The sequence below is a fragment of the Scyliorhinus torazame genome, chromosome 1 (assembly GCF_047496885.1).
Source record: "Scyliorhinus torazame isolate Kashiwa2021f chromosome 1, sScyTor2.1, whole genome shotgun sequence".
NCBI classification, from domain to species: Eukaryota; Metazoa; Chordata; class Chondrichthyes; order Carcharhiniformes; family Scyliorhinidae; genus Scyliorhinus; species Scyliorhinus torazame.
Window position 1 is genome coordinate 338,345,847 of NC_092707.1, and position 26,184 is coordinate 338,372,030.

Consider the following 26,184-nt stretch of genomic DNA (forward strand, 5'->3'; position numbering starts at 1 on the left):
CTGATTGCCAACCAGAGAAACACCCATTAATCCCCACTCTTTGCTTTCTATTAATTAACCAATCTTCTATCCATGCTACTACTTTACCCTTAACGCCATGCATCTTCATCTTATGCAGCAACCTTTTGTGTGGCACCTTGTCAAAAGCTTTCTGGAAATCCAGATATACCACATCCATTGGCTCCCCGTTGTCTACCACACTGGTAATGTCCTCAAAAAATTCCACTAAATTAGTTAGGCACGACCTGCCCTTTATGAACCCATGCTGCGCCTGCCCAATGGGACAATTTCCATCCAGATTTTCTTCCTTGATGATAGATTCCAGCATCTTCCCTACTACCGAAGTTAAGCTAACTGGCCTATAATTACCCGCTTTCTGCCAACCTCCTTTTTAAAACAGGGGTGTCACGTTTGCCAATTTCCAATCCGCCGGGACCACCCCAGAGCCTAGTGAATTTTGGTAAATTATCACGAGTGCATTTTCAATTTCCCTAGCCATCTCTTTTAGTGCCCTGGGATGCATTCCATCAGGGCCAGGAGACCTGTCTACCTTTAGCCCCATTAGCTTGCCCATCAGTACCTCCTTAGTGATAACAATCGTCTCAAGGTCCTCACCTGTCATAGCCTCATTTCCATCAGTCACTGGCATGTTATATGTGTCTTCCACTGTGAAGACCGACCCAAAAAACCTGTTCAGTTCCTTAGCCATTTCCTCATCTCCCATTATTAAATCTCCCTTCTCATCCTCTAAAGGATCAATATTTACCTTAGCCAATTTTTTTTGTTCTGTATTACTATCTGTTTTTATACTCTGGGCAAGTTTACTCTCATAATTTATCTTACTCTTCTTTATAGCTTTTTTAGTAGCTTTCTGTTGCTCCCTAAAAATTTCCCAATCCTCTAGTCTCCCACAAATCTTTGCCACTTTGTATGCTTTTTCTTCAATTTGATACTCTCCCTTATTTCCTTAGATAGCCACGGTCGATTTTCCCTCTTTCTACCGTCCTTCCTTTTTGTTGGTATAAACTTTTTCTGAGCACTGTGAAAAATCGCTTGGAATTTTCTCCACCGTTCCTCAACAGTTTCACCATAAAGTCTGCTCCCAGTCTACCTTAGCCAGCTCTTCTCTCATCCCATTGTAATCTCCTTTGTTTAAGCACAAAACACTAGTTTTTCTCACCCTCCATCTGTATTTTAGATTCCACCATGTTGTGGTCGCTCCACCGAGAGGATTACTCTAATTGGCAGGAGATGACTAGTGGTGTACCACAGGGATCTGTGTTGGGGCCTCAATTCTTCACATTATTCATTAATGACTTGGATGATGGCATAGAAAGTCATAGATCCAAATTTGATGATGATACAAAGTTAAGTGGCATTGTAGACAGCTTAGATGATAGCATGAAGTTGCAAGAAGATATTATTGACAGACCTGGCGATTGGGGAAAAGTTGTGGCAGATGGAATTCAGTGTAAGCAAGTATGAGATAATCCATTTTGGACCAAAAAAGGACGGAGCAGGGTACTTTCTAAATGGAAAGAGGTTAGGTACAATGGATGTGCAAAGAGACTTGGAGGGTTCAGGTGCATTGATCCTTAAAATGCCAGGAACAAATGAAGAAAATAATCAAAAAGGCTAATGGAATGCAAGCCTTTATATCTTGAGGATTGGTGTATAAAGACATAGAAGTTATGCTGCAGCAAAACAAAACCCTGATTAGACCCTGGAGTACAGTGAGCAGTTTTAGGCACCACACCTCAGGAAGGATATTTTGGCCTTGGAGGGAGTGCAACGTAGGTGACTAAAATGATACCTGGACTATAGGGGTTGTTAAGAGGAGAGATTATACAAATGATGCCTGTTTTTATGTGATTTTAAAAGGTTAAGAATTGATCTTATTGAAGTATTTAAGATAAACTATTTCCACTGGTTGGAGATTCTAAAACTAGGGGGCATAGTCTAAAAATTGGGCTAGACTGTTCAGGAGTGATGTTCAGAAGCACTTATTCACTCAAAGGGTGGTAGAGATTTGGAACTCTCTCCCACAAGCAACATTGAAGCAAAAACAGTTGTTCATTTTAAATCTGAGATGGATAGATTTTTGTTCAGCAAAGATATTAAAGGACATGGGCCAAAGGTAGGTATATAGAGTCAGGCCACAGATCAGCCATGAGCTGAATGGCCTACTCCTGTTCCTACATTACAGAACATTGGGGAGAATTACCCCTACCCTTCTTCCAACAATGACTTTGAAGTCTTTCACGTCCACTTAAGAGGACAGAAAGGGCCTGTGCTTGACATCGCTTTCAAAAGATGACACCTCTGACAGTAGCACTGGGAGTGCCGGTTTAGCTTCGGGAGTAGCGACTCAAAGTGGGAGAGAGGCCGCTACCCACTGAGTCACTAATCAATTGAATAATCATAAATTAAAATGACTCTACCAATGTAAGTTTTCTTCTTCTCTCCCAAAACACTGCAGGTAGATAGATGGTGTTTAAAATTCCTTTACATACTTCAGAATAGTCCCATTAAATAATAGGAGAGAGAATCACAGGGATGATGTGACAGATCAATATTTCTTTTTAAAGAAGGTAGCCTGTAGGACTTGCTTAGTCAATTTGTCAAAAAAAGCAACATCCACTTAATTTTAGAGTCAGAAACAGTTCGGAAAAGAAAATGTAACGTGTCTGTGAAGAATACGCTATGTATGGTGTGTAATCTCTCTAATTCCACTTCTGAAGTTGCAAAATTGGTGCTCTGCATTGCTCAGTTTTGGTGCCATAGAATCCCTACAGTGCCATTCAGCCCATTGGGACTGCAACAACCCTCTGAAAGAGCACCCTACCTAGGCCCACTCTCTGCCCGATCCCTGTAATCCCAACGAACATGCACTCCATTGAACACTAAGGGGCAATTTAGCATGGTCAATCCACCTAACCTGGACATTTTTGGATTGTGGGATGAAACCAGAGCACCCAGAGGGAACCCACATCAGTCATAGGGAAAACATGCAAACTCCACATAGGCAGTCATCCAAGGCCAGAATCAAACTCAGGTCCCTGCCGCTGTGAGTAGCACTGTGCCACCCTGCCGTTTTGATATCAAAGTAGCGTCTGCATTATGCATGTACATTTCTGGTGTTAACTTTACTGAGCACCATCTTGCTGAGGACCTTACCATGGGTATTAAGAGCGTGTGCCAGAAGTATGCAGGGTAGGCACATCGTGACATCACTCAGTGAGTCACACACCACTGCTGCCATTTTCAAACTAATTGTTCCAGCTGATGCCCTTCCTTAAACACAGAGAGCTGCACATTTGTTTAACAGGAGGCCAGTCCTGCAGATTTATTTAACAGGATCAACAGAAACTTGCAGGTTAGCTGCTGATTTATCTTTACTGGCTCTGTATGAGATTGTGGAAGTGCTAGGTGGTTTGGAGAATTAATTAAAATTGGTGAAGTCAACTGAGAGTGGTACTGCACATGGAGAGGTCCTTGGTTGTGACTGCAAGGTTTCTGGTCAGAGCACTTGCTCCCAATCATGGGTGTTATAGCAGCAATCATCTTTGGGCTATAGCGTAACAGGAGAATGGAGCAGACAGTAAAGAGGGCAAGCTGCTTACAAAGATGTGATGTGCTCAATTAAGTAGCACAGGCTAGTTTTTAAGTGCTGCTAGCCTTCCACGAACTTGGGCCCTCTGCGGAGGCTTGCAGCCACTTGGCAATGTGCTTAGTGTCGAGCTGCACATCACTATCATTTAAATTAGCAGACATCGCAAAGTTTGAATGGTACCTGCACTTCTACAAAATGGTGTGTGTTAATTGTATATTGCGATCCACAAGTCCGATTACTGGTCTATCCTATATCCTCCTACGTCTTTCTTTTGAGGAATATGTCTGAATTCATTTACTGGGATTTGAAAATATTGCTGGTATTGCGAGTTTTCTCAGTGTAGTGTAATTGCCCTTCAAGTTTGGAAAGCTAAATAATTGTGCAAGAAAAGCTTTGGCAAATCTGAAAAATGTAATTGAGGCTGCTTAAAGAATCAGGTAGTATGTATCACATGAAACAATCCCCTCAAGAATATCAAAATGGTACAATTTAAATTGTTTTCTACTCTCTGTTGTCCATCATTGAAAAAGTTACATCTCACAGGAACTTACATGATGTTTGAATGATACCCGCAAGCAAAATGATCCATGTTCCTGCAGACTGCAATCAATTACATATCACTGTAAACAATTTTGCAATATTACACCTCATCGAATGAGATGTAACTGGGTTTTTAAACATTGTATTAAGTTCTCAATTACTAATGAATAGCCTCAAAGGCCCTGAAAAACTAATTTTATATTTTCAGAATATTATTTTTCTCTATTATCAGGGCAGCATGGTGGGGCAGTGGTTAGCACTGCTGCTTCACCGCGCTGAGGGCTCGGGTTCGATCCTGGCCCCGGGTCACTGTTTGCGCATTCTCCCCGTGTCTGCATGGGTGTCACCCCCACCACCCAAAGATGTGTAGGGTAGATGGATTGGCCATGCTAAATTGCCCCTTAATTGAAAAAAAAACAATTGGATACTCGAAATTAAACAGAAAAAAAATTTGTCCATTATGATAAAAGCCTACTTTTTACATTTTTTTTAGAAATTTGTTTCTGATATTATTGCATCTAACTTAATTCTATGTGCATGCCTCAATCATTTATTTTTCTCTCTGTAAAACGTAATCGAAAGTGAAAATAATCAGTGCATTTTACTTCCTGGTTTGCTGCCTGTGAGAATACTTATGAACGTATGAAATAGGTGCAGAAGTAGACCATTTCCCCTCCAGCCAACATTCAATAAGATCATGGCTGATCTATTTGAGTTTTGAATTCCACATTCCCCTATAACCTGCTATTCCCTTGCCTGACAAGTATCTATCTACCTAGGCCTTAAAAATATTTAATGACTGTCTCCACCACTTTCTGAGGTGGAGAGTTCCAAAGTCGCATAGCACTCAGAGAAAAAAGATTCTCCTCATCTCTGTCCTAAAAGTCCAACCCCCAATTTAAAACAGTGCCCCCTAGTTCTGGACTCACCCACAAGAGGAAGCAGCATTTCCACGTCCAACTTGTCAATGCTCTTCAGGATCTTACAGATTTCAATAAAGCCTTCTAAACTCCAGTGGAAACAAACCCAGACGGTCTAAACGTTCCTCATCAGACAACCCATTCATTCCAGATATCAATCTAATAAACCTCCTCCAACCCATTTACATCCTTCCTTAATTAAGGTCACCAGACCTGCAACCAGTATTTGAGATGTGGTCTCAGCAATGCCCTGTATAACTGAAGCATCCTTACTATTCAATTCTTCTCGCAATAAAAGGATAGTATTCCATTAGCCTTCTTAATTACTAACTGTACCTGCATACTAACCTTTCGTGACTCATGCACGAGAACACCTAGACCCTCTGCACCTCAAAATTCTGCAGCTGTTCTCTGTTTAAGTAATGCTCTGTCTTTTTTTTCTTCTTGCTAAAGTGAACAACTTCACATGTTCCCACAAGAAACTCCATCTGCCAGATTTTGCCCACTCATCCATTTAATGATATCCATTTGAAACCTCCTTCAGAGAGGCAGCACGGTAGCATTGTGGATAGCACAATTGCTTCACAGCTCCAGGGTCCCAGGTTCGATTCCGGCTTGGGTCACTGTCTGTGCGGAGTCTGCACATCCTCCCCGTGTTTGCGTGGGTTTCCTCCGGGTGCTCCGGTTTCCTCCCACAGTCCAAAGATGTGCAGGTTAGGTGGATTGGCCATGATAAATTGCCCTTAGTGTCCAAAATTGCCCTTGTTGTTGGGTGGGGTCATTGGGTTATGGGGATAGGGTGGAGGTGTTGACCTTGGGTAGGGTGCTCTTTCCAAGAGCCGGTGCAGACTCGATGGGCCGAATGGCCTCCTTCTGCACTGTCAATTCTATGATGATGATTATGTCCTCTTCAAAACATACTTTCCTACCTATCTTAGTGTCATCTGCAGATTTAGCTACCATGCCTTCACCCCCCTCATCTAAGTCATTGATATAAATTGTAAAAGGTTGAGGCCCCATCACAGATCCCTGCAGAACTCCATTTGTCACATCCTGCCAATCAGAAAAAGCCCAATACTCCCTGGGCGCAATTCTCCCATCGGGAGGCTAAGTCCCAACGCCGGAGTGAAAACCGGAGTGTTTCACTCCAGCGTCAGAGGCCATTCCCAGCCCCCTATTTTCCCGCCCCCGGGGGGTGAGGAGCGGCGCCGCGTCATTTATGCGCACCGGGCCTTGGCGCCGCGTAAATGACGCGACCGGCGCCACGTAAATGACATCACCTGCGGATGGGCCGGCGCCAACCCGCGCATGCGCGGTTGCCATCCTCCCCGCGGCCACCCCGCAAGAAGATGGCGGATCGATCTTGCGGGGCAGCGGAGGAAAGGAGTTCCTCCTTCAGAGAGGCTGGCCCGCCGATCGGTGGGCACCGATCGTGGGCCAGACCCCTTTTGAGCCCCCCCCCCCCCAGCATTCCTACGCTGTTCCCGTCGGCAGCGACCAGGTGTGGATGGCGCCGGCAGGAACCTGTCGTGTTGGGCAGGCCGCTCGGCTCATCTAGGCCGGAGAATCGCCGCTCACCCATTACCAACGGCAAGCGGCGATTCTCCCAGCGGCCAGCCGTGATTTGCACCGCGGCGGTTTGGGGGGGGGGGGGGGGGGGGGGGGAGAGGGAGAGAGAGAGAGAATCGCGTGCGGGCTTCGGGACGGTGTGGCGGGACTCGCGCGGAGCCCGGGCGATTCTCCCACCCGGTGTGGGAGAGGAGAATTCCACCCCCTGTTTTTTGCCAGCCAGTCTATCTTCTATCCATGCTAATATGTTAGCTCCTACATCATGAGCTTTCATTTTCTGCAACAACCTTTGACATGCACCACTTCAATGTGATTGCCTGCTTACCCTGCTTGATTACATCACTGTTGCTAGACTCGGAGATCCCTTTCTCTTGGGGATTCAAACTAAAACCTGGAAAGGAAAAATCCGCGTCACAGATACTGACCGTGAATTGCACACCTTTAATTTGCTGCTGTGACTGGAAGTGCCGAAGGTTGTGTTGTCTCCAAAGTGCTGGGGCAAGGGGAAGAAACAGAACAGGTAGAATAACTTCTTAAAGGGGAGAACAATTGGCCAGAGATTATAGTTCATGTAGGAACCAACAACATAAGAAAGACAAGGATAAAGGTTTAGCAGGGACAGATTGAGTAATTATGTTCTTGATTGGAGTGCAAGGCATTGAGGGAAGTCATCTCAAATCTACTTCCACTGACATCTATTGGGCATGTTGCAGAGGTACAAAGCAGATACATCAATATGTGACTCAAGATATGGTTCAGAAAGGAGAGTTTCAGTTTCCACAGACTTTGGGACAAGTTCTGGGAAATTTCAAGAGATGGATGGATTTCATCTATACTAAAAAGTGATATGAAGATCCTTGGAAAGAAGGCGGAGGAGTAGGGGGGGTATAAACTTATAAAGGAGAGTTTAAGAATTAGTAGAATAAAGGAGAAAGTCATTTGATAAGACTCAAGAATTTTTATGGAAATGTATATCGAAGGGAACATAGGAATGAGGCAATGGTGAAGGACAGAATAAAAAAAACAGAGAAAGAAAAAAATGTGCTGCAAAATATAAATGGATCCGGTTGCCGCGTACTACGTCAATGCGCAAAGCATCAGAAATAAAGCTGGGAGCTACAGGCATTTATTAGAATGGAGGAGCGCAATGTCATAAATTTGATGGAATACTAGCTGCAGTCAGGGCAGGATTCTAAATATTCCTGGTTATAAAAATAGAGATGCAAATAAAGTTGGAGTAATGATCTTATTAAGGACATAATTACAGATGTGGAAAATACCATTATTTGAGTCTCAAATGGCAATGAGATAAATGACCAGATAATATTTTTTATTGTTGTTGTCAGAGGATAAATATTGGTCAAAGTACCAGGAGAATCACGATCACCTTTCTTTGGACAATATCATGGGATCATTTACATCCGCCTAAGGGGGCTGTGAAGTCTCTGAAAGTTTCATTTTACAAGTAGTTTAACTCTTACGTTTTGTACTGTGATAGAAATGGGTAGCTGGGAGAAATATTTTTAGAAGCACTCGGAATAGTTCTTGCCACCTCTCCTACGATGCAAGGACATCAATCACAAATTGATATTTCTGAAGAATTAGTCCATTTTCCTCTTTCCTAACAGTACAGCAAGTACTTTACAAAGCTTGACATTTTATTGCTTTAAGTAGTTAGAAGCTTATATTGATGTAATTAATTTGTCCAAACCACTAGGTTCTCTTGTTTTATGGGGTCTCCTTGGAATTTTGGATATAGCATTATTAGAATTTAACGACAATTGGGGCATTGGTTGCATTCTATTACAAAAGAAACCAGGGTTTTTCAAACTGCGGATTGCAACCTGCGGGTGGGTCACAGCGTTCCCGATCGCGGGATAAGCACCCGACGCACAACGGGATTTTAAATTAAGGCTGCAACAAGCTTTTAAATTGAGAATGCCGGCCACAACCGGCTTTAAAATGGAACAATACAGTCGACATAGGGCAGCACGGTGGCACAGTGGTTAAAACTGTTGCCTCATAGCACCAGAGAACCGGGTTCGATTCCGACCTCGGGCGGCTGTCTGTGTGGAGATTGCATGTTTTCCCCGTGTCTTCTGCGTGGGTTTTCTCTGCGTGCTCCAGTTTCCTCCCACAGCCCAAGGATTTGCAAGTTAGGTAGATTGGCCATGTTAAATTGCCGCTAGGTGGGGTTATGGGAGTAGGGTGGGGTTTGGACTTAGGTGGGATGCTTTTTCAGAGGGTTGGTGCAGACCTGATGGACTGAATGGCCTCCTTCTGCATTGTAAAACTTCTAGGAATCTCTCTTCATAAGACCCTTATATCTGGAATCAATCTAGGGAACCTCCTCTGAACTATCTCCAATTCAACTGCATCCCTCCTCAAATAAGGGAACCAAAACTGTACACAGTACTCCAGGTGCGGTCTCACCAATGCCTTGCACAGTTGCAGCAACATTTCCCTCCATTCGTACCCTATTCCTTTAGGTATAATGGCCAAGATCAGGGGCGGTTTAGCACAGGGCTAAATCGCTGGCTTTGAAAGCAGAACAAGGCAGGCCAGCATTACGGTTCAATTCCCATACCAGCCTCCCTGAACAGGCGCCGGAATGTGGCGACTAGGGGCTTTTCACAGTAACTTAATTTGAAGCCTACTTGTGACAATAAGCGATTTTCAATTTCAATTTTCAAAATTCCATTTGCCTTCCTTATTACTTTCTGTACCTGCATGATAGTTTTCTGCGATACATGCACGAGGGCACCCAGATCCCTCTGCACCGAAGCACTTTGAAGTTTCTCTCCATTTAGATAATAAGCTGCTTTTCCATTTTTCCGATCAAAATGGATAACCTCACACTTATCCATGTTAAACTCCACTGTGAAAAGTGAGGCAAAATATTGATTTAGCATTTCTGCCATTTCTGTATTCCCCACTGTTAACTCCTTGGTCTCATCTGCCAAGGGATCAACATTCAATTTAGCCACTCTCATCTTTTATATACTTATATAAGTTTTTGCTATTCTTATTTATATTTTGCTATCCAGAAAGTGTCAAAGCTGTCATTGAACTGTCCAAGGATACAAAGTGATTTGACATGAAGGGGGTAAAGGCAAAGAGTGATGAGGTGTAGGCACTGTGGATATGGGGGCAATGGGGGTGGTTAGAAGAAGAAAGAAAAATTACAGCACTGGAACAGGCCCTTCGCCCCTCCAAGCCTGCGCCGATCCAGATCCTCTATCTAAAACTGTCGCCTATTTTCTAAGGATCTGTATCCTTCTGCTCCCGGCCCATTCATGTATCTTTCTAGATACATCTTAAATGACACTATCGTGCCCGCCTCTACCACCTCCGGCGGCAATGTGTTCCAGGCACCCACCACCCTCTACGTAAAGAACTTTCCACGCATATCTCCCTTAAACTTTTCCCCTCTCACATTGAACTGGTGACCCCTAGTAATTGAGTCCCCCACTCTGGGAAGAAGCTTCTTGCTATCCACCCTGTCCATACCTCTCATGATTGTGTAGACCTCAATGAGGTTCCCCCTCAACCTCCGCCTTTCTAATGAAAATAATCCTAATCTGCTCAACCTCTCTTCATAGCTAGCACCCTCCATACCAGGCAACATCCTGGTGAACCTCCTCTGCACCTTCTCCAAAGCATCCACATCCTTTTGGTAATGTGGCGACCAGAACTGTATGTAGTATTCCAAATGTGGCCGAACCAAAGTCTTATCCAACTGTAACATGATCAGCCAACTCTTGTACTCAATACACCTTCCGATGAAGGAAAGCATGCCGCATGCCTTCTTGACCCTCTATCGACCTGCGCAGCCACCTTCAGGGTACAATGGACCTGAACACCCAGATCTCTCTGTACATCAATTTTCCCCAGGGCTTTTTCATTTGCTGTATAGTTCGCTCTTGAATTGGATCTTCCAAAATGCATCACCTCGCATTTATCCGGATTGAACTCTATCTGCCATTTCTCCGCCCAACTCTCCAATCTATCTATATTCTGCTGTATTCTCTGACAGTCCCCTTCACTATCTGCTACTCCATCAATCTTAGTGTCATCTGCAAACTTGCTAATCAGACCACCTATGCCTTCCTCAAGATCATTCATGTATATCTCAAACAACAGAGGTTCCAGCACGGATCCCTTACAGGAGCACTAAGTTAGCAGAGGGGTGAGTGGGAGAACATGGGTTAGCATGGATAGCACATAGGGAGCACATGGGAACAATGGTTTTTCTTCCATTATTATTTTTTATTTACTTAAACACTGTGCCAAGGCACAGAGGCAGGCTTTACTTCTAGCTTCTAGCCTGTGCATTCGTTCCAGGATTACTCAGCCTGACTTCCTTTTCAGGCTAGCCCCACCTTAACCAAAATATGACCTGCGGGTGGGTATTTTGGGTATGCTGGTTTTGCCAAGCCGGGAAATACCCCAAATTTGTGGCAAAATTTGGCTCTAACTCCATCTACAAATCTGTTGATGACATGACCGTAGTGGGTAGGATCTCAAACAACGGTGATTCAGAGTACAGGAGGGAGTTAGAGAACCTAGTGCTGTGGCGTAACTAAGGAGCTGGTCATTGGCTTCAGGGAGTGAAGTGACGTACACATCCCTGTCTGCAGCAATGGTGCTGAGGTGGAGATGGTTGACAGCTTCAAGTTCCTAGTTTTGCACATCACCAACGATCTGATCTGGTCCACGTATGTCAATGCTACGCCCAAGAAAGCACAACATTCAGCATGTCCACATTGACTCTTACCAATTTTTACAGATGCACCATAGAAAGCATCCTATCTGGCTAAATCACAGCTTGGGATGGCAACTGCTCAGCCCAAGACCGTACGAAACTACAGAGAGTCGTGAACACAGCCCAGTCCATCACGCGAATCCGCCTCACATCCACTCACTCTGTCTACACCTCCCACTGCCTTGGGAAAGTGGGCAGCATAATCAAAGACCCCTCCCACCCCAGGTTATTCTCTCTTCAAACCGCTTCCGTTGGGCAGGAGATACAAAAGTCTGAGAATATGCACTAACAGATTCAAAAACAGCTTCTTCCCCACTGTTACCAGACTCCTGAATGACCCTTAGATGGACTGAACAGATCTCTCCACGCATCGTCTCTATTGAGTAGTGCTACACTCTGTATGCTTCACCTGATGTCTGTATCTATGTATTTACATTGTGCATCTATCTTATATCCCATGTTTAATCATGTATGGAACGATCTGTCTGGACTGTACTCAGCACGTGACAATAAACCCAAATCCAAAAGTACAATGAAGATTCATAAAAAATAGAACAGAATTGCCACATGCGTGCAAATCTTGTGGGAGGTCACACGAAGCATGGAACAAATAGGGCAGCTTTCCCTAATGTATAATAATGTTGTTAGAAAGTTAGATTGCTCGAGTCAATGTCGTCCAAGTGCTTTGAGAAAAAAAAAAGGTTAAGGGGACAAATTTGTTTTCACAGAGCTGCTTCTACTGGTTCTATGCAAACTTAGGTTGATTCTTTCAGAGCAGTACTGTGGTCTTTGCATTGATGTCATTGAAGAATGCCTGGTAGGATGGGAAAAGTAAGATCCTGCAGTGTAATTTACTTCAGACTCACAAACAAATTTCTTCTCCCAAATTCCTCAGCAGCAATAATTCTTAGTTCTTGTGCTAAAGAAAACTGTTACTTGTGAGGAGTGAATGGTGAAAGGAATGGCCATTTTTTCAGTAAAAGTAGTTTAAATCCCCACAGCCCACGCATGTTTCCCACTGAAATACATTTGTAAAACATGTGATATCTGTGAGTAATTATCTTGCAATAAAAGACTCAACTTTATCAATATCAATGTGCTTCTTCAGAGATGATGTCAACTACTTCTGAATATATATCCCCTTTAAATTCCAAATTTGCTTCACATGAACATATTGACAAAAATTGACACTGTACCAAAGAAACAGATTTTGGGATTTGAGACGTAAAAGGTTATGTAAATAGTTTTGCTTCAATTCATTTTGAACAATAGAGATTTTGCTTATCATTTTATTTTTCCATGCTGTATTGTCAACTACTGTATGATTTTAAAATTGATATTGACAAAAAAATAGTTAAATTAAATTTTTAGTTGCCAGATCACATGTAGAATCTAAAGTAAATGCTAATTCCAATGTTCTGACTCACAAACCTCTTTGGTGAGGTGGAGCAGTTATTCAGCAAAAATGCTATTTTGCACAGCTAGCAGCAATGTTTTTCAACCAAAGGCTGAGACAAACAATAAAGGCAAGCATTCCACACTGACATCAATCCTTGACAATGTTCTCCTGTAAACGCACTTGGTAGAATTTAATGCTCTCTGCCATGGCGCGTTTGGTGTTGGGGGGTCATTTAATTAGGTGGTAAGGTCAGGGCGGCATGGTGGTGCAGTGGTTAGCACTGCTGCTTACGGCGCTGAGAACCCGGGTTTGATCCCGGCCCTGGGTCACTGTCTGTGTGGAGTTTGCACATTCTCCCCGTGTCTGTGTGGGTTTCAGCCCCACAACCCAAATATGTGCAGGTTAGGTGGATTGGCCATGCTAAATTGCTCCTTAATTGGAAAAAAAATAATTAGGTGGGAAGGCGGCAGGTGGGGACCTTGTTGCCTTCCTGCCTCCATCCGGAGTAAATCTGTGGTGGGAAGGCCACCGTGTAGCCCATTGAGGCACTTAAATGGGCAATTAATGCCCACTTAAGGGCCTCATCCCACCATCACTGGCATGAACAGTGGCAGTGCTTGCCATAAGCATTGTTTGCAGGCTGCTGGGGGGTGGGCGTCCATCATTCAAAGGCATTCAGTGCCTGATTGAGGGACTTGGCATCTGGTGGAGGTGCTGAGAACCACCCCTGCCCTTACTGTCAACCCTATCTTCCCTCTCTGCATCTCTCACCTGTAGCCTGAGAGCTACTTATGATACTAGGCCTCAGACTAGTGTTGTATTGATAGCAGTCATTGCCTCCCCGGTAGCATTGCCATTCATAAAAGTTACCGGTCTCTGATTAGCTGGCAGCTCTCGGTGGGCAGAACTTCCAACCTCCCCCCCCCCCCCCCCAAGGGCCCTTCGTCCTTGGGAAGGCTCACCACTGTCCACTTAAGTGCCTGAGCAGCATTTAATATAGTGGGTCTTCTCTAAAAGGAGCGATGAGGTACACTTGCCAGTTCCCCACTCAGCAGGCAAGATCCCTGTCATCTCTATTAAATATGGCCCACTCAATGAGAAAGAAGGAACTGGAAATGTCACCTTGCATCCATGCTCTTAAGGGTTAAAGAAACAAAATTATTATTTCTACAGACTTCTTTATAAAATACACTTCATAACATAAATTCTTTATAATTATTTCTGGAAGGACCTCATCCTAGGCAATACTTACAATCCACTTTTTACCTTATATCTCATTTACAACTGTCACAGCCCAGCCTTCTTTTCCAAGTGGATGGTAATTCACTTGCGTAATTGGCTCAAGAGATGAAAATCTTGTATCAGCCTCTATAACCACTAATCTATCCAACTGACTGCAGGCCTAATTGGCAGTTTGTTTAGTAATTTGGATCCTAAAGTGGCTGTATTGATGTTGGATAGGAAGCCATACTGTGGGGATACAAGTTTTTTCAGCGTTTAAAGTCAGAGATATTGTTTAGTATAATGTATGGGTTATATGGGCATAAGGGATTTTGTTCCCTCCTCCTGCATATGTAGACAGAATTTTCCTAAATTCTGAATTGTGCACTCAGCTAAATCAATTAGGAATGAAACAAAATATACTACAAGTACAAGTGAGGACTCTAGATTAACTGTAAAAGTAGGAATTGTAATCTAATTTTTTTTTTAACAAACATGTCGCAAATGCATATGAAACAATTTAGCGTTGTGACCTTTTTTCTAGATTTAAGATTCATAATTAATAGTTCACATTGCCAAGATGGCTGAAACAAAACTTAATACTTTACAATTTCTGGTACAATTCATTTCAACGGGGATGATTTCATAGTCAAACAAGTGGCCAACACAAACTGCATAAAATCTTTCAAAAATCATTTATTAAGGTTACAGTAGTAAAGAGAGCTATTCATTACTTAACAAGCAAGTTCAAACTGTAACACTGACTTTGATTCAGAGCTGAAAACTAGCTGTAAATTCAGAGATCAATATTTGGGTCTATCAATATTAATTTTGTTGTTCAATACAAAGAGGAAAGTGTATTGAATATCTGCAGTGAAACAAATAGTATAAATCAAGTAATTGTATTGTTTTATAGATGGCTAAAATTTAACTCTGCTCTGCTGGTGTCGTGTTTTTGTTTTGCACAAGTTGAAATTTGTAAGCATTTGAAGGAAAATTATTACTTGTTTTTTAATGTTCTCACTATATTTGTTAATGGAATGAAACGGAAGTCTGGAAATTGCTTTTACTATGCTAGTTAAAGGTGATGATGCGTTACTAAAGCCTGATTTCCTTTGCCACTCCATTAGCAGCCATAGCTTCAGCTGTACATGCCCTAAGCTCAGGAATTCTCTTCCTAAACATCTCTTAACTTCTACCTCTTTCTCTTCCATTAAGTCTCTCCTTAAAACCTACTTAATTGTCCAAGTTTTTGGTCACCTGTCCTCATACTTCCTTATGTGACATGATTTTGAATTTTATTTGATAACACTTGTGTAAAGCATTAAAGCTGCTATATGAATGCACCATTTGAATGTTATTTCTGTGAGAGTTATCTCCAGTGATTTGTTGCTTTCAGAGGCATGCACAAATTGCACAAGTTTCTGCCTGCACAATGATGCTTTGGCACTGTAATCAAATCCCAGTTGAATGTCTGCATTTGCGCAGAAGATAGCAGGTCAGGGTTTAATTGGGTTTGGAAAGGTAACACTGCTTCTGATATATTCACCACAGTCGGGTCTGATAGAAATTGAAATTTACAGTCTTAAAAAATGTGGCAACTTAAATGAACATGGAAGCAGGCAACAGTAGCCATATAGGGCAAAATGGAATGGTAGATCTGAACATGATAAAATGAATCCACACTCTACTTGATTTTACTGTTCAAGAATGATTTCATCCCCATGCTAAGTGAAAGTGCAGTAACTGGAAAAAACATTACTTTCAGGTGCATCCATGGAAGCAAGTGGCAGAGGCAAATGTTGCAACCTAACCTCCAACACAGCCATACAGTGCACAAAGGTTCAATAAACTCAAGGGTAGGTGAGCAAGCCCACCCCTACCTGTGAGAAACACACCTGCTATCACTCATATTTCCTTCACTCATTTTCTTGCCTGTAATTCTTCTTCTCCAAAAGCACTTGGCTCTCATGGAAACTCATTACTGCAAAATGTACTTTTCAAATCACTCAAGCTCCATATTAACCATCATTTTGTCATAAAGCTTTCTAGCACACTTCATTTAATGGGACAATGCACCCTCGACTCTCATTATCATAGCATGCATCATTTCGGCATACCCAGATACACAACTACTGCCATTTTGCCACCAATACCATCATGGCAGCAAGTGCCAGAATAGTCATCCGGTTAGGACAAAGTAGTTGATTCAGGGTAGCTGCCATTGGGTGAAGCATCTGAGCACTAGTGAGAATGAGAACCAGCTTCAGTTGAGGAGGTTCAGAATGCAGACCTCAAAGGCTCAATCTTCAAAATAGCTACAATTGGGAGCATTGATTTAATGCGCAGGTAATGGAGGTGGTTTCTGTGCGTCTGGTTGAGATAACTCGAGTAGAAGGAACCCACTACCCTTAACTGCAACACTGCATGCAATTTCATGACTGTGACTGACTTCTATGGTACCAAGCAGTGGGAATAGCTTCTAAGGATAAGCCAGGATTACAGTTACTGTTTGTTTAATAGATGCCTTGGGGGGCGGGGGACTGAACAGCACAGTTGCATAGCGTTTTGAATACTTTGTTTGCCCTATTAAGTTTGTAATAACATTGACCCACAGCACCATCGAGTCTGTCCAGCATCAATGAGCTGCAAGGAGTCTGTGCAAATATTGGTCAGGGTACAAATATGGAGGAGTCCACTAGCTGCATCTGTATAGTCATCGGTAAATGGTAATCTGCACTTCAACCTGCCTTGGAGAAAATGACAACTCAAGGTGCAGCTGAGTTTCCTATGTGCAGATCCCAACTCCAATCAAGGTTCCTTAGTTTACAGAGCCCAAGTGCTCCGTTTAGGAGAGGCTCTCTTGTCTGACCTCACTATTCTGGGTTATTATATTCAGTTAAGTTGATCTGCTGAGAGTCTCCAATGGGACAGGCATGCCACATTCAGCCCATCCATAATTATGGCACAATTATCAATTAAGATGCTAGAATATAGGTGAAGTTAACCAACACAACAGCGTGGATATGATCGAGTTAGTTGCAGGACCATGGAGAGCGTACATAATTGCTCAATATCATATTCCTGATGAGAGATTTACTTACGAGAAAAGTTCATTTGAACAGAGGAAGTAATAGAAGCACTTAGAATTATGAACTATTTTGATAGCGTCAATAGAGAAAGAATAAAAGCTCTGGCTGGAAAGTCAGTGACAAGGGGTCATGAATTTAAAACTAAGGAAGGAGAGAGGTAAGGAAACAGACATGGAGAAATTTTATCAGAGGGCTGCTGGAGGAGTGTGGAATGTTTTACTGTAGAGTGTTTGAGACAAGAGACCACTGCATCTCTTAAGTGTTTAAATATTCAAAGCAGGTGAAGAGAGAAGGCTAGTGGAAGAAACATGGCAATAGGAAAATTTGGATTGCTCTAGTGGAGTATCAGCAAACTCCCTGCATGCTGTAAATGTTGGTGCCTCTATGCTTTGCTCTCAAGAACCAGCAGAAGGATGCATGGGGCTACCAGAATCCCAATTTATCCCCATGAATAGCTTGCAAACTGTTGGAGCAATCACTTACAAGTCCCGTGTTTGGGATCAGATAACACAAATGATACTCCATCACTAAATATAAGGACCATTGACAACTTATGAGGAGCAATTTTAACTTTGGGTAATAGTGTAGAATGGGTGCTATTGATTCAGCGGGTTGTGCATCTCTCCCAATTTTAATTTCCAGTCACTTCAATACATTGAATCGGCCTGAATCAGTCACCCCATGTACATTGTTCACATATGAGACAGGATAAGGTGATACATTGTCAAAACTAATTTTTCTCATTATGTAGAATAAGGTAGTAACACAGTTACCAACAGGCACTGATAAGAAAATGCCGAGAACAGTGTTTCAGAAGATGTTGGAGCCACATTGTGTGTTACATATAGAACCCAGCAACAAGCAACTCAAGCACTCAGCTAACCATAAATTTGGCATATCTTCTTCACACGATGTTTTTTCAGCTATATCTTCTTGGTCAGTGCCCGTGTCTTGCCATGCCATTGATTCTGGGTTTGTTTTATTTTCCTATAGGGTCTGGCCTCTTCGTATATCAACGTTCTGAAACATGCAGCACACAATGATCTTGGAGAACGGTGATGGGTTGCTTTCTGATCCATCAAGACATCTGAAGTGCTACTTTAAGATGCTAACAAATGATCCTGATGGTTGCGTGGGTCCAGGTACCTTTGCAGTCAGATCTGTCTTTGGATGCTCGAAGTATCTGAGGAGAGTAACCGTTAATCTCCAAAGAGTCAATCTTCCAGTTTGCCTTTCCCTTCAAATGAAACGGGCACTGTTGACTGGTTCAAAATGAAAGCACTGCCATTGCTGCATGATAATTGGACACTAACCTTCATACAGTGTGAGCAGTAAGTGACCAACGGCATATTGATGCGATAGCATTTCTTTCGGTTCATGAAAGACATTATACTGTGAGTAGGCCCAGATAGCCGCACGGTGTTCAACAATCCATTCCTGCAGTTTCAGAAATCCAACAGGCAAAGGAAACTCGTATATTTAAGGACAAAACACTTATTTACCTTACTTTACACTAACTAAGCACACCTCTTTACCGGCTTTGAAAATTTGAGGAAGTCATGGCTTGCCCTCTTTGCTACTGACAGGAAAAAAGGGCAGGTGGAAAACACCAAAAGGAATAATGCTGAAAATACGATGACAAATATTCGCACAAATGACGCTGCAAGTAAAATTAGCCTCGAGATTGATTGTGTTCGTCCGCAGTATGGCGAAGTCTTCAATAGAAGGTTACACAAATACATTTCTTAAGGCTAGTATGAAATAGTCCTCCAAAATGGGTGTATTATTTGTTCATCTCTAGTAAGTTTCAATATGGCGATTTTATTCTGTCAATGCACAGTACCTGCTGCTGATGGTCCAGGGGGAGGTGCTCCTTTTCTTCTACGTTTGATATCTCCTGTACACAGTGATCCAAAATGCACGCTTGTTTGTCTGCAAATAATTATCAAAGAAAGTTATTAACTAGGACAAAACACCACTGCCTGTCTCCATACAAACACAAAGCCTGCATGATTTAACACTGAATCAAAACACCCACATTGAAGATGTAGCTGCATAATAAAGCTACCAATCTTGTTTATATCAAAACATAATTATGCTTTTGGACAACTACTCAGCAGCCAAACTGCATCATAAATTGTTACCAGAATGAATAATATAAAAGGAATGCTTTTTAATTTTCAAAACTGGCAATCTTTCCAGCTTCACATAAAATCAAGCAGCACTGGTTGACAGGCAAATGTTGGAGATTAATTATCTATAGGGATTACAATACAGTTGCTGAGATTTCAATTGGCCACTAATACTTCACTGTCAGCATTGCATTCATTAAGGCACAAACGGGAAAAAATTGAAATGAATCTTTTAGATAGACCTCCAATTGAACCTGAAGACCCCATGAGCACCCAAGGTACAGGTTTAGCAGAGAGCTTTGCTTCAGTAATTTTGCAAAGAATTGATTATCTGTTATGCTGCATTGAGATATCTACACTATTGATCACGGAGATTAAGGTACTCAGGCATCTTTTATTTTCTCATAGAAAGACATGCTATACTAGCAACAAATAACACTAAGTAAGGACTAGTTTGTTATTGTTGTCACTCTTCATGTAGAACACAGCAGTTACGTTTTAATTTAAAATCAATGACAGTCTGAAAGGCAGCCTTGTTCCATCAGCATAAATGAACCATTTATCTTTCCAAGGAGCACCAGTGTGATCATCAGACAAGGTGAGAGTAAAACATTTTTGTTTTAATAACAAGAAATGCTTCAAAATCACAGGCATCAATAATTATCACCTGTGTGAATGTGTTTTCTTTGTTTTCAAGCAAATGCCAGAATATTGTACTTGTAAACTAGATGAAGAGATGTGAAATGTTTCTCTCACACGCATTTTGTATGTACATACTTCAAACACCATTTATCTTAAATCAGCAGCATTGTTTTATTCATTTACTCATTCTAGATCTATAAAATATAAAACAAATGGAAATTTCAGTTACGATCATGTTAATCGAAGGCTCCTTGATATACTTTTTCAACAATTTATTTGTCCCCGATTTTATGGGCATGCTTTTGCCACCACCTTGTGCCCGGCGCCGATCTCGCTGCGTATGGAAGCATCGCAGGAGAGGCACAAATCTGGATGAGGTCCTCACTGGGCCATCAGGCTCAGTTAAATACACGTGGCCTATTTGAGCCGTATTCTCCTGGAAGCCCGTGAGTCACTGGCCGAACCGGTGAGGCCTCAACCGCGTGGCGATTAGTACTGGTCTCCACAAGCGGAGACCAGGCGTGATGGCCACTCTGGGAGTCTCGAAGGCCATTAGAGCCCTCGGGGTGGTCGGGGACATAGCACTACCTTGGCACTCCCCCTGGCATCTGGGCACCATGGCAGGGCCAACCTGGCCCTGCCAGGGTGTCAGGTTACCACTGCCAAGGTTTGGGACCTGAAGAAGGCCATGCCCATGAATGTGGCATGAAAGGGGGTTATGAATGGGGGGTAATGAAGGGATGCCATTAAGGTTGGGAGGATGAATGGAGGATACTGAAAGGGAAGGGCCCTCAGCAATCTCACAGCAGGCTGTGATCACTTTGTATGTGCGGGGCAATGTCCATGTCTAGGGCGTTGGCATTGTCCATGGGTGGAGGATGTGGGGGACCCTCAAACACACTTAGACATTGGGGCACCCTTTCAAAATGGCGCCTCGAAATCTGAGGAGCTGGTCTCACCAGTGAGTTCAGCTCCCCATTGCTGACAAAACTCCCATGTTTCCTCTGGGTGCTCCAGGGTGGGATTCTCCGACCCCCCACCGGGTCGGAGAATCGCCGGGGGGCGGCTTGAATCCCGTCCCCACTGGCCGCTGAATTCTCTGGCACCGAAAATCTCTGGCACTTGAGGGGGGGGCCGGTCGGCAGGCTCCCCCCCCTCCGATTCTCCGGCCCGCGATGGGCCGAATTCCCGCTGCTGTCACGCCAGTCCCGCCGACGTGAATCATGCCTCCTACCCTACTGGCGGGACTGGGCGCGGGTGGGCTCCGGGGTCCTGGGGTGGGGGGGGCGCGGGGCGATCTGGCCCCGGGGGGTGCCCCCAAGGTGGCCTAGCCCACGATCGGGTCCCACCGATCCGTGGACGTGCCTGTGCCATGGGGGCACTCTTTTCCTTCCGCCTCGGCCACAGCCTCTGCAATGGCCGATGCGGAAGTGACCTCCCACCCTGCGCATGCGCGGGGATGATGTCAGCAGCCGCTGACGCTCCTGCGCATGAGTGGACTTCTGTCGCCAAGCGGAGTCCCTTCAGCCCCGACTGGCGTGGCGCCAAAGGCCTTTCCCACCGTCAGGCGGTGCGCCTACCACTCCGGCGCGGACCTAGCCCCTCAAGGACCTAGCCCCGCCGGGTAGGGGAGAATCCCGGCCCCGGTTTCCTCCCACAATCCAAAGATGTGCAGGTTCGGTGGACTGGCCATGCTAAATTGCCCTCAGTGTCCAAAAAGGATAGGTGGGGGTAACTATTATGGGGATAGGGTGGAGGTGTGGGGTTAGGTAGGATGCTCTTTCCAAGGGCCGGTGCAGACTCGATGGGTTGAATGGCCTCCTTCTGCACTTTAAATTCTATGATTCTATGATTTAATTAAATGGGAACAAAGTCCCAGAGCGAGTGCATTTAGCCACAGGTTTCCCGGCACTCGCTGCGGCGAGAAACACAACGCTATCAAACGTCACTCGGGTTAGATAGGAGCCTGTTTTCTGCACTGAGGAGTTCTGTTTGCCCGAACTCAGTGCAACGATCATCGGACGCATTTTTAAATGGCGTCTTGATTGCTAGAGGCCCCAATGGGACGCCCCCGAAGTTCGGGGCCCCTCGCACCTCCCCAATACCTGTGCAGGGCACCCCCGAGGCGAGGCGTTCTGAGCGTCCCGACTTCTATAGGCCACGTTGCGCTGTGGCATTTCGGGCACAGTGTGACCATTTGATCACGGGAGAAACTCCAAAGTCCCAAATAAATGGGCTTTTCACAGTGACTTCATTTGAAGCCTACTTGTGACAATGAGCGATTTTCATTTCATTTCATTTCATTAAATGACGAAGTGTGGGTGAATCCAGGTCTGGATTTCATCCAAAAAAATGCTGGGAAACACCCCGCCAAAATGACACATTGGGCGCGATCCAATAGCGCTTCATCTCAGAGAGCTCAGGCAAGCGCCTTTCAGCACTGGTCCCCACAACAGGAACCAGGCGAAACAACACTCGTGGGGGTCTGTCAGGGGTTTGAAGGCCCCCAACCGCAAGCACTTTGGGCAAGGTGGTGCCCTGGCACTTCTGGGGCCACCTGGGCACCCTAGCAGTGCCACCTACAGATCCTGGCTGTGCCAGCCCGACAAACTGGCAGTGCAACCTGGGTGCCAGCCTGCCACCTGGTTCCAGCCTGGTACTGCCAAGGTACCCTGGTGGGACTGCCAGCTGGCATGAGCACTGCCAGAATGCCATGTTGGCACTGCCAAGGTGCCAAGATAGCATTCTTTTGCACGTGCGCTCTTGGGCTGGGGGATGCCGTGTGTGGGTGTTGGAGGGGGAGTGCGGGAGCGGCCGGGGATCCTCCCAAGGTGCGTTTGGGCTGGCGGGGTGTAGAAGCCAGCTATTTTCTATAGGTAAAAGATAGTTATTTAGCATTAAGCCCCATGTCTATTAAATACCATTTTAAAACTCACTCATAACCTCCGGTCATTTCAAAACACACATTCAGCATTTCAAAACATAGCTTCAACAGAACACAGAAACAGATAGATTAAAACAGCATTCTTATTTAGCTAACAAATACATTTGCAAGATAAAGTGACCAAGGACAGAGCAGGCACCGTGATAACAGGAGGTTAGGACACCTAAAGGCGCTATTGTCCTCAGCAAGAATCCAGTTCAAGCAGCTTGCGATAAGGAAGCCGAATCGTATTCCATAAGCTCATACAAGAATACATTTTAGGTTAATGTTGCCTATTTTATTTATTTTTTTAAAATATATTTTTATTAAGAATTTTTCAACAACAATATTTTCCACCTTACAAACAAACCCCCCCCCGCCGTAACAAAGAAAAGGAAAAAGAACTCGCGTAGCAAGACATGAACATGGCAAGTCAATAAAATACAGAACTTTGTACATTGGATTCTTCCCGTACATGTCAGTTTCCGGATCATTCATGTGCTTTCTTGCACACATGCCCCCCACAGGAACCCCCCCCCCCCCCCCCTCCCTCCACCCCCCCGCCCCACGAACGATTCCCCCCCCTCCCCCCTCTGGGTTGCTGCTGCTGCTGTCCGACCTTCATCTAACGCTCCGCGAGATGATCTAGGAACGGTTGCCACCGCTTGTAGAACCCCTGCGCAGGCCCTCTCAAGGCAAATTTTATCCTCTCTAACTTGATAAACCCTGCCATATCATTTATCCAGGCCTCCACACTGGGGGGCTTCGCCTCCTTCCACATTAGCAAGATCCTTCGCCGGGCTACTAGGGACGCAAAGGCCAGAATACCGGCCTTTTTCGCCTCCTGCACTCCCTGCTCGTCCACTACTCCAAATAGTGCTGGGCCCCCAGCTTGGTTTGACCCGGACTTTCAACACCTTAGATATTGTTCCCGCCACTCCCCTCCAGAACCCCGCAGTGCCGGGCATGACCAAAACATATGGACATGGTTCGCCGGACTTCCTGAGCACCTCCCACATCTGTCCTCCACCCCAAAGAACCTACTTAGCCTCGCCCCCGTCATATGCGCTCTATGAACCACCTTAAATTGTATCAGGCTAAGCCTAGCACACGAAAAAGAGGAATTAACCCTACTTAGGGCATCAGCCCATAGCCCCTCCTCAATCTCCTCCCCCAACTCCTCCTCCCATTTACCCTTCAGCTCCTCTACCAAAGCCTCCCCCTCTTCTTTCATCTCTTGGTATATCGCCGACACCTTGCCCTCCCCGACCCATATGCCCGAGATCACCCTATCTTGAATCCCCTGTGCCGGGAGTAGCGGAAATTCCCTCACCTGCCGCCTCACAAACGCCTTCACTTGCATGTACTTGAAAGCGTTTCCCGGGGGTAGCCCAAACTTCTCCTCCAGCGCCCCTAAGCTCGCAAACGTCCCGTCAATGAACAGGTCCCCCATTCTTCTAATCCCTACCTGATGCCAGCTCTGAAATCCCCCGTCCATCCTTCCTGGGACAGCGGTGCTGTCACCAGCGCCCCCAGGCTCGTTCCTTTGCAGGATTCCATCTCCAACCTCTTCCACACCGCCCCCTCTCCCTCCATCACCCACTTACGGATCATTGCCACGTTGGCTGCCCAATAATAACCACCCAGATTCGGCAATGCCAACCCTCCTCTATCTCTGCTACGCTCCAAGAACCCCCTCCTTACCCGCGGGGTCTTGCTCGCCCACACAAATCCCCTCATGCTCCTGCTTACCCTCTTAAAAAAGGCCTTAGTAATCACAATTGGGAGGCATTGGAATACAAAAAGAAATCTCGGGAGGACCACCATTTTGTCACATACAGCAACAGGTCGTCTGCATACAGCGACACTCGATGTTCCTCTCCCCCTCGAACCACCCCCTTCCATTTCCCCGACTCCGTAACGCCATGGCCAAAAGTTCAATTGCTAATGCGAACAGCAGAGGGGACAGGGGGCACCCCTGCCTCGTCCCTCGATACAGCCGGAAATACTCCGAACGGCGCCGGTTCGTGACCACACTCGCCACCGGGGCTTCATACAGGAGCTTAACCCAACTAATAAACCCTCCCCCGAACCCAAACCGCCTCAACACTTCCCAGAGATACTCCCACTCTACCCGACCAAAGGCTTTCTCCATGTCCATGGCTGTCACTATCTCCGCTTCTCCCTCCACCGATGGCATCATTATCACATTTAAGAGCCTTTGCACATTAGTGTTTAACTACCTACCCTTTACGAATCTCGTCTGGTCCTCGTGAATCATCCCCGGAACACAGTCCTCAATCCTCATGGCCAACATTTTTGCCAGCAATTTAGCATCTACATTAAGGAGCGAGATCGGTCTATATGACCCATATTGCAGTGGGTCCTTATCCCGCTTTAAGATCAAAGAGATCGTCGCCTCCGACATTGTCAGGGGCAGAGTCCCCCCCTCCCTTGATTCATTGTAGGTCCTTACCAGCAATGGGGCTAACAAGTCTACATACTTCCTGTAGAACTCCACCGGGAACTCATCCGGCCCCGGGGCCTTCCCTGACTGCATGCTCCCCAGTCCTTTAACCAGCTCCTCCACCCCAATTGGCGCCCCCAGACCAGCCACCTCCTGCACCTCCACCCTTGGGAACCTCAACTGATCCAAGAATCGCCGCATCCCCTCTTTTCCCCCTAAGGGCTGGGACCTATACAGTTCCTCGTAAAAGGCCTTAAAAGCCTCATTCACTTTCCCAGCACTCCGCACCGTAGTTCCCCTGCCATCTTTGACTCCACCTATTTCCCTCGCTGCCATCCTCTTACGGAGCTGGTGTGCCAGCATCTGGCTCGCCTTCTCCCCATATTCATATATCGCCCCCTGTGCCTTCCTCCACTGTGCCTCTGCCTTCCCTGTGGTCAACAGGTCGAACTCCGTCTGGAGACTTCGTCTCTCCCTGAGTAGTCCCTCATCCGGAGCCTCTGCATAGCTCCTGTCCATCCTTAAATCTCCCCCACTAACCTCTCCCTTTCCCTGCCCTCGCTCTTCACCCTGTGAGCCCTGATGGAGATGAACTCTCCCATGACCACCGCCTTCAGCGCCTCCCATACTACTCCCACCTGCACCTCCCCGTTGTCGTTAGCCTCCAGATATCTTTCAATACATCCCCGCACCCTCCCGCACACTTCCTCGTCTGCCAGCAGTCCCACATCCAACCTCCACAACGGGCGTTGGCCCCTCTCCTCCCCCAGCTCCAGCTCCACCCAGTGCGGGGCATGGTCTGAAATGGCTATTGCCGAATACTCTGTTCCCTCCACTTTCGGGATCAGTGCCCTGCCCAAAACAAAAAAATCTATCCGGGAGTAGGCCTTATGTACGTGGG

The 26,184-nt window shown here is 45.2% G+C and overlaps 1 protein-coding gene across 6 annotated transcripts in view; it reads right to left on the reverse strand.

The window, feature by feature from the left end:
• LOC140425211 (G patch domain-containing protein 2-like) overlaps positions 1–26,184 on the reverse strand; it is a 398,136-nt gene that overhangs the window by 37,267 nt on the left and 334,685 nt on the right. For all 6 annotated transcript variants that reach the window (XM_072509246.1, XM_072509284.1, XM_072509265.1 and 3 more), the window contains one exon: positions 18,963–19,051. In XM_072509246.1, the coding sequence (XP_072365347.1) occupies positions 18,963–19,051 (89 nt within the window). The remainder of the gene's footprint in view (positions 1–18,962; positions 19,052–26,184) is intronic.